We start from the raw sequence: 10,077 nt of genomic DNA on the forward strand, positions 1-10,077 counted from the left end.
TTTTTTTTTTTTTTTTTTTTGTAAAGATTCTGACTTTTTTTTGTTTTTATGGTAGATATGTATCACAACGAGCACTTCGGCTGGCTTAGAGCAAACATTGCCATGGATCTTCTTTCACAAAGTTATTGGAGTTTCAACTTTTTATTTATTTGTTGAGGGGAAGGCTGCATCACCAAACGTGTCTCGAGTTTTGGAGTCTATTCCTGTAAGTTCTGTAACTTTTCTTTGATCCTATTGATTGATTTGTTTTCTCTAACTGTGTTTCCCTTTTGCAGGGTGTGAAAGTTATATACAGGACAAAAGAATTAGAAGAACAGCAGGCCAAAAGGTATTCTCTTCTGCATCTTTTGTGAATATCTTTGGCGAATGAAGTTCTGATTTTGTGGGTTATATAAGAGTGGTCTAGAATCCATGGATGGATTCAAGTGTTTCAGTTAGAAAATATTGGTAATTGATATGATGTGCCTTTGTTATGATTGTCATGTCACTTACTGAAATGTTTGTTGGGAATTCTTCACCTTACTTTTAGATCTATAAATCCACTAAATATGATATTTCATTGCCTTTTGGTTTACAGCCGGATATGGAATGAGACTTGGCTGGCGAGCTTCTTCTACAAACCGTGTAACTATGAATTATTCGTGAAACAGTCCTTGAACATGGAAATGGCAATCAAAATGGCTCAGGTATCTGTTACATTTTCCATGGTTGGATACGGCATGTGGTAATAATCACTTGATTGCTTTCTCACGCTGCACGTTGCTGTTATGCGGTGTATTTAGGACACTAGTATGGACTGGATAATACATCTAGACACCGACGAGCTTATACATCCTTCTGGAACCCATGAATATTCTTTGCGGAAATTGCTGGCTAATGTATCTGCAAACGTGGATATAGCTATCTTTCCTAATTATGTGAGTCTTACAGGAGATATGATTTTCATTTTCAGATAGGACTTTCCTTTTTAGACTGTGATTAGCTTCTTCTGGCTTCATCGGCATTGTTCTTGTTTCAGGAGAGCAGTGGTGAGCGAGATGATATCAAGGAACCTTTCAGTGAGGTATAGAAATTATCATCTTCTGTGTCGACGTGCTTCTTCATTACCAGCTAAAGCTTTATTATGCCCATGAGAAATTGATTACATGATTTTCGGACCTACCATAGGTACTTGATTATATTTTCTGTTGTACTTTCATTTTTTATAGGTATCAATGTTCAAGAAGAACTATGACCATCTTCCGAGAGATGTTTACTTTGGAAGCTATAAAGAGGCCACTCGTGGAAACCCAAACTACTTTCTAACCTATGGAAATGGGAAAGCTGCTGCCCGTGTTCAGACCCATCTTCGTCCCAATGGTGCTCATCGATGGCACAACTACAAGAAGAGTCCAAAGTATTATCTTTTCTCGTTTACTTTTCTATCATTTGGCTCTTTGTATGTGGCATCGTGTTCCCCTGTATATATTAGGCTAGATTCTCGTGTGGTTTATTAAATAGAAGCTTGTAGTAGGACATGAAGCCTGAGCCTGTCCATTTCAGTTGTTTGGGGGTGCTGACAATATTATCGTTGATACAGTGAGGTCAAAGTAGAAGAAGCTGCCGTGCTGCACTACACTTATCCCAGATTTTCAGATCTTACCTCAAGACGTGATCGTTGTGGCTGTAAGCCCACTAAAGTGGATGTCAAGAGATGTTTCATGCTGGAGTTTGACAGAGCTGTGAGTGGAAATTTATGTTGTTTTTCCTTTTCTATTTCCTGCATATTATTCTGAAATATAGAGTCACAGCTCTTGGCCATCACATGTAGGCATTTATTATTGCTTCAACCGCCAGTACAGAGGAAATGCTTCAATGGTATCAAATTATCAATATAGATTTAAATATAATCATTGCTCTTCATTCTATTATCCTCTGCTGCATTTTAATAAGCTTCACTTAAACAGGTACAGAGAGCATGTTGTGTGGACAGATGAAAAACTGAAGTTGAAACTCCTTAGGAAGGGAATTCTGACCCGCATTTATGCTCCCATGGTTAGTCACAACAAAACTAAACCACGTTTCTTATTTGACATGATCGATCAGTGTTTGGTTTTCCACAAGCTATCATATCTTACAGGTTATAATCCAAGAGCTTAGGGAAGCGGGTGTTTTCAGCTCCGTGGTAACCGCAGCTCACATGTCTTTCTCGAAAAACTCTTCAACTGCTGATTCGACTTTAAGCAATACCCGAGAATCATCTCAGGCAACTGGTAGGAGGAAGGTGTTGGAATTTCATCTTGATCTTGACGGTAAATCTCAAGTATCAGCGGTACCACCACTGTCGCCTCCAGGCTTGGAAGCAACCAAGATGGAACCTTTATCTGAAATCTGAAAAGTGACTACAAAGAGTGGGATTTATTCGAATGACATATGAACAGTTTTTGAACCTGAGCTCTGGTGTACATTTAGGAAAGGTTTTAGTTTAGGTTATACACAGAGATGATTCCACAGATGAAGAGGGAATATCATATAGCAGGCTTCTATCTATCATATGTACCATGCAAAATACTTGATCATGTTGATGATTCAATAACTTCAAATAAAAATTCATTGCCTTCCTCATCTGACTACTGGTTTTCTTTTGTGCTCTTTTATCTTCATCGTATCTCTAACCTCCCTTATTCAGGTTTATAGTTTTCTTAAAATGTGAACTTTAGTTTCTGAACATCTTGCTTCTTATGAGTTCTGACTTTTGTTAAACCTCTCACAGGAACTTAATATTTCACAGTGAGAACAGGAGAAACAATCTAGAAGAAGAGAAGTTAAGTCAAGTTAGTAGCAGCCAGCCACTTAAGAGGAAAGGTTTGTAGTTGATCAGTTTCACTTGTTCTGGTTATTATTTGCATGTGTTTAGTTTGGGTCTGAATCCTTTGATGGCTTAGTTATAAGTGTGTTGATTTAACGGTTAGTTACACTTATATGAATTCATTCGATCTATGATCTATCTAAGTATTTAACATAACAAGACCCTTGTACACACTTGAAGTCAACTATTGACAAGTTGACTCTTCTTGATTGGGTTTTGATACTTTGATTGGACCAATACAATTAGTTTAGAGTAATTACAAAGTTTAGATATCCGCCATGGTGTGGGAACGCTTAAACGCCGTAACAGAAGTTTCACAGTCAGACTCAATACACACTTTTTTGAGTATACTTTCTGATCGCTGCTTCTATGGATCTTGTTTTGCCAAGACGACGATGAGCCAAGCCAACGCCATAGTTCGTGTAAACCCTGCGCCGCCATATCCGCCATGATTTGTGAATTAAACGCCGTGTCAGAAGTTTCCTACTGAGACTCATACCCTTTTCTCGTACAATATCTGAACTCTGATTCTGGTGACACTTTTCTGGTATAATGTATGAGCTCTCATTCCAACCGTCGAGACTGAAGCATTCCGTACGCTCAATGAACGTTCTTCTAACTACAGCTATGCGATCAAAATTCTTACCACCACACCGAGCCTCACAAAAGTCAGTGTACCTTATTGCATTTTTGGCAGTGAGAGAGGACTCACTCGGTGGTTCCGTGATTTCTATGGCCACAATCTTCAACTTGGAAAGATCATGATCCTCAGTGGACCTATCAGATTTGGCAACTAAAATTTCCAACTATAGACGAATCCAGTCATTGGCTTGCAGCTCTGATTCATCCACCTGCAAAAAGCAAAAGATATAAATCACTAACTAACTAACTACTTGTTATATATGGGGAGGGAGGAGGGGGGTTCTAGATAATCTTACCTGGTAAAATGAAATCGGTTTCTGTTTTCGAAAGGATTCTCCATGGTTCACTGAGTGAGTCACATATATATTACCTCGAGGTCCAGCAACATAGGACGTCATAACAAGTTTGCCACAACATTCTACATTAACGGCAGTCTGAAAAGTTAGATACTTTCCGCTAGATGGATCCATTGCATCCAAAGTCATGTCGTAAGATGCAGCAAGAGAACCCACACTCTTATTGTATAAAATAATATCATTAGAGCATCGCCAACGGTGAAGCTGCTATTTTGAGGTTTTTTATTTTTAAAATATTATATTTTGTACCTTTTTAAAATAAGAACTTGTGAAAGAGTAATTAAAATTTTGCTCCTCCAATGGTGAAACTCTTATTGGGGTTGTTAATTTTGAAAAAAAATATTTTGAAGAAACTTTAAACCAATCCAGAAACAAGAAAAGGTTAACAAAAGAGACAAAATTGCATACCTATAAACCAATCAAAGTATAAGTAACTCACAGTTTGCATACAGACAGTCTCTCATTCCCTTCTCAAGATCCATCTATAGACACCAGAGCAAAAAAGGATACCATAAGAACCATAATGAGAATCCAGTCAGGATAAAGAAACTGCTCAGAGCTCTGTGGTAGAGAAGAGAAGATGTACACCGATCTTATTCTGGATAGAGAAGTTGTAAGAAAAGAATAGCCCAGCAGGAACACTCGGACTGATCCAAAATCAAAGCCAAAATACAAATTTTGAAGGAACCCTAATTAATTACAACTTGGCAACGAAAGCAAACACGTTTCTCGGAAGCTCCGTGAGGTCTCCTTCTTGTTTGGATTCAGAACCTCTTCCTTGTAACTGAAGAAAGAAAACAAAACATCATTAATAAACTCTTAAGAAAAGGGATAAAATTTGAAGGAAGAAGCGATCGTTTAGTCACTGCTTCAAAGCTTTGTGGGTAAACAGCTTCTTCATGACAACAAGCTTTCGAGCTTTCTTTGCCCTTCCCATATTTGAACCAAAAGAGTAACAGACAAGAAGGAACGGGAAGCTGAAATAGGGTGATGCGAGGTCAGAATCGGCAGACGCGGAGAGGTTTACGAATTGTTTCAGAAAGAAGGTCTCAGAGAACGGAGGCCGACACTGAAGATGAACTCTTGCCGGACATCGTCTTTCACTACTACTTGGAAGCAATGGTTTCAGCTTCTTTGTCTCTTCTTGAGGTCTGCACATATTCAAAAACAATCTCAGATTTTCTCTCTTTTCTCAGCCAAAAACAAAATCAGAGAAACGTTTTCCAAAGCATTAAGCTTTACTGACCTTGAAATTGAGGGATGTAGTGAATCAAGCTTCTTCTTCTCACAGCTTTCTTGTTTTCTCCTGAAATCAATAAAATCCAAAGAAATAGGAAATCTTTAAACAGAGATGGATACAAAAGAGACGAGCTTTAGCATTTGAGAGAGAGAGAGGGTTAAGTTAATGTACTGAGATAAGCCTCTTCTCTTGTTAACAACGCAAGGATAAGCTTTTGAACCAACGAGATTCTGGTTAATCACACCCAATGCTCTCTTGTTCTGTCTCTTCATCTCTATTACGACTTTTCTGCTTCTCGTATCATCATCAAACGAAGAAAGATTTGTGCACTCTGTTCTCTCTGTCTGATGCAATTGATTGAATAAATCATTAATCCTAAGTTTAATCATGCCTATCACATAAATAAATTAGGATTTCGAAGAACCCTAATTTCCAAAGTCAAATACCCAAATCTCTAAACCTTAACTAAACACTAATTCATACAAACACTCTCCGAATTGGTCCATGCAAAGCTTCGATTTGGTGAAGGAGACTCACCGTTTTCCATGAATCGACTGGCCGATTAGCTGCACCACAGTCGACGTTGACACTCGGCAACGGTGGAGATGATGATAAAACGTCCGATCAGCTCAGATAACCATCCATCTCCTCCGATTGTCGTTCTGATGGTCGATCTCACCTTGCAGAGATTTATCGGGAAAGAGAGAGAGAAGGAAGAAGAAAAAATAAGGGGAAAAATATCCATCAAATCATGAACTTACACGAAAACGTCAATTAAATCCTGAACTTTCGTTAAGGCCATTTAAATCATCCAATTGTGTTTGACAAATCTAATTAAACATCACATTTTATAAAAAATACCAATTAACACATCGCGAAAAATTGGGTAACAGAAGAACTAACCTCCGTTTAACACCGTTAACATCTGTTAAATTTAACTCGTTAGACTAATTAAAAAAAACTCGAAATCTCCAAATCATTTGATCCCTAATTTTACAAACTCTAAAAATCGATTTGATGCCGAAAGTTAAAAACAAGGGTGTGATTTCGTTTGTTGGAGAAAGAGTTGAAAATCCACTGCGAGATGAATCAAATAGTATAATTATGTATGAAGCTCCAAAGGACGAGGTCGGAGGAGTTGGACCTTCGGAGGCTGAGGTCGACGGAGTTGGAGCTGTAGAGGTTGAGGTAGTCGAAGGATTTGGAGCTTCGGAGGCTGATGTCGAATGAATGGAGCTGTAGAGGTTGAGGTAATCGAAGTAGTTGGAGCTTCGGAGGCTGATGTCGAAGGAATTGGAGCTGTAGAGGTTGAGGTCAGAGAAGGATTTGGTGCTCAAGAAGTTGTATCAGAGGCCAGTGATAAAGGTCAAGCTAAAAAACGGCTTTGAAAACAGAAGAAAAGAAGCGGTGAAGACGAGGCTATTGAGGCTGAAGTGGAGCACGACAGTGAAGATGACTGTGTGGCGTATGATGATGACGACTTCGATGATGTTGATGATGGAGTTGGTGGTGAAGATAACGAAATGCAGGGTGTGGAAGAAGATGTTAACGCAAACATTGCAGACGACTTCCCAGAGGTTGTTAGAGGAATAGAAGATGGTTCTGATTCCGACAGCGGTGATGATATATGGGACGAAGACAAAATTCCAGATCCTTTGTCATCTGATGACGAAGACGAGATCAAAGACAAAGAAGATGGAGGTCGTAGAGATGATGACGATCCAGAGGGTTTGTTAGTAGTGGAGAAAACGTACAACTCTCCTGAAGAATTCAAGCTTGCATTGTTGATGTACTCGTTAAAGACAAGGTACGATATTAAACTCTATAGGTCTCAAGCTTTGATAGTTGGTGCGAAGTGTTGTTATGTGGATGATGATGGTTTGAGATGTCCTTGGAGAGTCTATTGTTCATATTAGAAAAGGAAGCATAAAATGCAGATAAAAGTATATATCAATGAGCATATATGTGTGAGGTCAGGCTATTCGAAGATGTTGAATCGGTCTACAATTGCTTTTTTGTTTGAGGAAAGGCTGAGATTGAATCCAAAGATTACTAAATACGAGATGACTGCTGAGGTACAAAGAGAGTATAAGTTGGAGGTGACTCCAGACCAATGTGCAAAGGCAAAGACTAAAGTTATGAAAGCAAAAAGAGCTAGTCATGAATCCTAATTTGCGCGTATATGGGATTATCAAGCAGATGTTTTGCAGCAAAACAAAGAGTCCAAATTTGAGATTGAGACAATCCCAGGGCCGGTAGTTGGAAGCAAGCAGAGGTTCTTTAGGTTATATATTTGTTTTAAATCACAGAAAGAATCTTGGAAAGAAACATGTAGACCTATCATAGGATTGGATGGAGCATTCTTAAAGTGGGATATAAAAGGTCATGTTCTAGCTGCTGTTGGTAGAGATGGAGATAATAGAATTGTTCCTCTTGCTTGGGCAGTTGTAGAAATAGAAAATGATGATAATTGGGATTGGTTTGTGAGACTTCTTGCTGCAAGTTTGGGTCTTCATACAATGAGGAATATCGCCCTCATTTCAGATAAACAATCGATGAGTCTACTATTAGTATATTTAAAGTGTTATTTATACTATACAATCGATGATGNAAAGGCAAAGACTAAAGTTATGAAAGCAAAAAGAGCTAGTCATGAATCCTAATTTGCGCGTATATGGGATTATCAAGCAGATGTTTTGCAGCAAAACAAAGAGTCCAAATTTGAGATTGAGACAATCCCAGGGCCGGTAGTTGGAAGCAAGCAGAGGTTCTTTAGGTTATATATTTGTTTTAAATCACAGAAAGAATCTTGGAAAGAAACATGTAGACCTATCATAGGATTGGATGGAGCATTCTTAAAGTGGGATATAAAAGGTCATGTTCTAGCTGCTGTTGGTAGAGATGGAGATAATAGAATTGTTCCTCTTGCTTGGGCAGTTGTAGAAATAGAAAATGATGATAATTGGGATTGGTTTGTGAGACTTCTTGCTGCAAGTTTGGGTCTTCATACAATGAGGAATATCGCCCTCATTTCAGATAAACAATCGGTGAGTCTACTATTAGTATATTTAAAGTGTTATTTATACTATACAATCGATGATGGGTCTAACAAATGTTACTTTTTTCAGGGCTTGGTCAAAGCTATCCATAGCGTTCTGCCACATGCTGAGCATCGACAATGTGCTAAACACATAATGGAGAACTGAAAAGAGACAGCCATGATCAACAACTACAACGGATTTTTTGGAAAATAGCACGCAGCTACACCACATGAGAGTTTAATAATCGTATGGCAGAGCTAAATGCCTACAATCCTCAAGCTTACGCATCCCTGCAACTTACTAATCCACTTACCTGGAGCAGAGCTTTCTTTAGGATTGGTACTCTCTGCAATGACAACCTCAACAATCTAAGTGAGTCTTTTAATAGAACTATAAGACAGGCAAGGAAGAAGCCTTTATTGGATATGCTAGAGGACATAAGGAGGCAATGCATGGTTAGAAATGCAAAGCGCTTTGTCATAGCTGACCGGATGAAGACACGGTTCACAAAGAGAGCTCATGCGGAGATTGAAAAAATGATAGCTGGGGCAGGAGCTTGTCAGAGATATATGGCAAGACACAACATTCATGAGGTATATCAGAATGGTGTTGGCTATAGTGTTGATATGAATGAGAGAACTTGTGGTTGCAGGAAGTGGCAAATGGTTGGAATCCCTTGTGTTCATGTTGCATGTGTGATAATAGGAAAGAGAGAAAAGGTGGAGGACTATGTGGATGCTTGTTACACAAGGATAAGGTGGAGAGAGATAGGGATGGTATTAGGCCTGTCCAAGGGATGCAATTGTGGCCTAGGTTGAATAGGCTGGCTGTATTGCCACCACCATGGAGAAGAGGGAACCCAGGAAGACCGTCTAACTATGCAAGGAGGAAAGGAAGAAATGAATCTTCATCTTCGTCAAATAAGATGTCACGGGAAAAGAGGGTCATGACATGCTCTAACTGCTTCCAACAAGGGCAAAACAAGCATGGCTGCAAAAATCCTACTGTGGTTTCAAGTGCACCAAAGAGACCAAGAGGTCGACCAAGGAAAAACCAAGAACCACAAGAACCAAGGGTTGGGTCACAAGCTCAACAAGGATCCCAAGGACCAACGGTTGGGTCACAAGCTCAACAAGGATCCCAAGGACCAGTGGTTGGGTCACAAGCTCAACAAGGATCCCAAGGACAAGAAGAGCAAGAACTTGGTCGATATGGATCATGGTTTCAGTGTTCCTCCTAGATTATCTTTATGAATGAATTGTTACTTTGTTTGGTTTGAGTGTTCATGAATGCTGTTTGTTGTTGTGTGAACCAAATGTTTTTCATTAGGTTTGTTTGTTTTTGTCTTCTTTGGTTTAGTGTGTTGAACGTGGATCGATGTTATGGTTCAACTAGTTGTGTGAACTAAATGTTTTCATTATGAATGCTTTTTGTTTTCAACCTCCTTTTTGTTTTGTGAAACTCATAGCCAAACCAAATTTATTCATTACCAAAGACACACAACTACAACCGATGAGATGCTACACCAAAGACAAAACACAAAGACACTAGTAACCAAGAACAAATGTTCCTTTTGAGGTTTTACACATTAGAATTACAATGACAATTACAGTAACACAAAGGCATACCAACCACAATATCATCAAATTCCATTTATTAAGTTCTCTTTTGCTAAACATTGCATCTTCCTTCAATTCTTCAATTTGAGTCGTTAACCCATCAATTTCGACAGCAACCTCAGATCTTGCATTGCTTATCTCATTGTTAATAATGGAGATTTTCGGCAATGCTTCTACAACCTCTTCGTATACACCTTCTTCCACCCACTTAAACAAATGCTCCTACAATTGTTAATTGATTAACTTTTATCAAAGAAAGCTAAAAAACACAAATTCATTACAAAATTAGTTACTTACATCTCCTCTGGTTGGACAACGAAAGTAAGGTCTT

At 38.8% G+C, this 10,077-nt stretch overlaps 2 protein-coding genes across 10 annotated transcripts in view; one reads left to right on the forward strand and one right to left on the reverse strand.

Annotated features, from left to right (window-relative positions):
- Positions 1–2,609, forward strand: part of LOC104781623 (glycosyltransferase-like At3g57200) — a 3,638-nt gene extending 1,029 nt beyond the window's left edge. Inside the window, exons 2-11 of the mRNA XM_010506341.2 lie at positions 56–205; positions 276–328; positions 578–686; positions 783–917; positions 1,019–1,063; positions 1,209–1,396; positions 1,580–1,721; positions 1,811–1,857; positions 1,947–2,034; positions 2,120–2,609. Coding sequence (XP_010504643.1) covers positions 56–205; positions 276–328; positions 578–686; positions 783–917; positions 1,019–1,063; positions 1,209–1,396; positions 1,580–1,721; positions 1,811–1,857; positions 1,947–2,034; positions 2,120–2,374 — 1,212 coding nt within the window. The 3' untranslated portion in view covers positions 2,375–2,609. The remainder of the gene's footprint in view (positions 1–55; positions 206–275; positions 329–577; positions 687–782; positions 918–1,018; positions 1,064–1,208; positions 1,397–1,579; positions 1,722–1,810; positions 1,858–1,946; positions 2,035–2,119) is intronic.
- LOC104781625 lies at positions 2,967–5,860 on the reverse strand. 9 transcript variants are annotated; one of them, XM_019244843.1, is made up of 9 exons: positions 5,624–5,859; positions 5,258–5,426; positions 5,093–5,152; positions 4,713–4,997; positions 4,569–4,630; positions 4,435–4,493; positions 4,255–4,324; positions 3,787–3,908; positions 2,967–3,699 (listed from the first exon to the last, which is right to left on the reverse strand). In XM_019244843.1, exons 1-7 carry the CDS (start codon positions 5,631–5,633, stop codon positions 4,307–4,309), a joined length of 663 nt encoding a protein of 220 aa, XP_019100388.1. In that variant the 5' UTR covers positions 5,634–5,859; the 3' UTR covers positions 2,967–3,699; positions 3,787–3,908; positions 4,255–4,306. The 9 variants fall into 9 exon arrangements, 7 of the variants coding, with proteins under 7 accessions (XP_019100388.1, XP_019100387.1, XP_019100386.1 ...); XM_019244842.1 differs by having other exon boundaries at positions 4,286–4,328; positions 4,433–4,493; XM_019244841.1 differs by having other exon boundaries at positions 4,255–4,328; positions 4,433–4,493.

The sequence above is a fragment of the Camelina sativa genome, chromosome 4 (genome assembly GCF_000633955.1).
Source record: "Camelina sativa cultivar DH55 chromosome 4, Cs, whole genome shotgun sequence".
Lineage (NCBI taxonomy): Eukaryota > Viridiplantae > Streptophyta > Magnoliopsida > Brassicales > Brassicaceae > Camelina > Camelina sativa.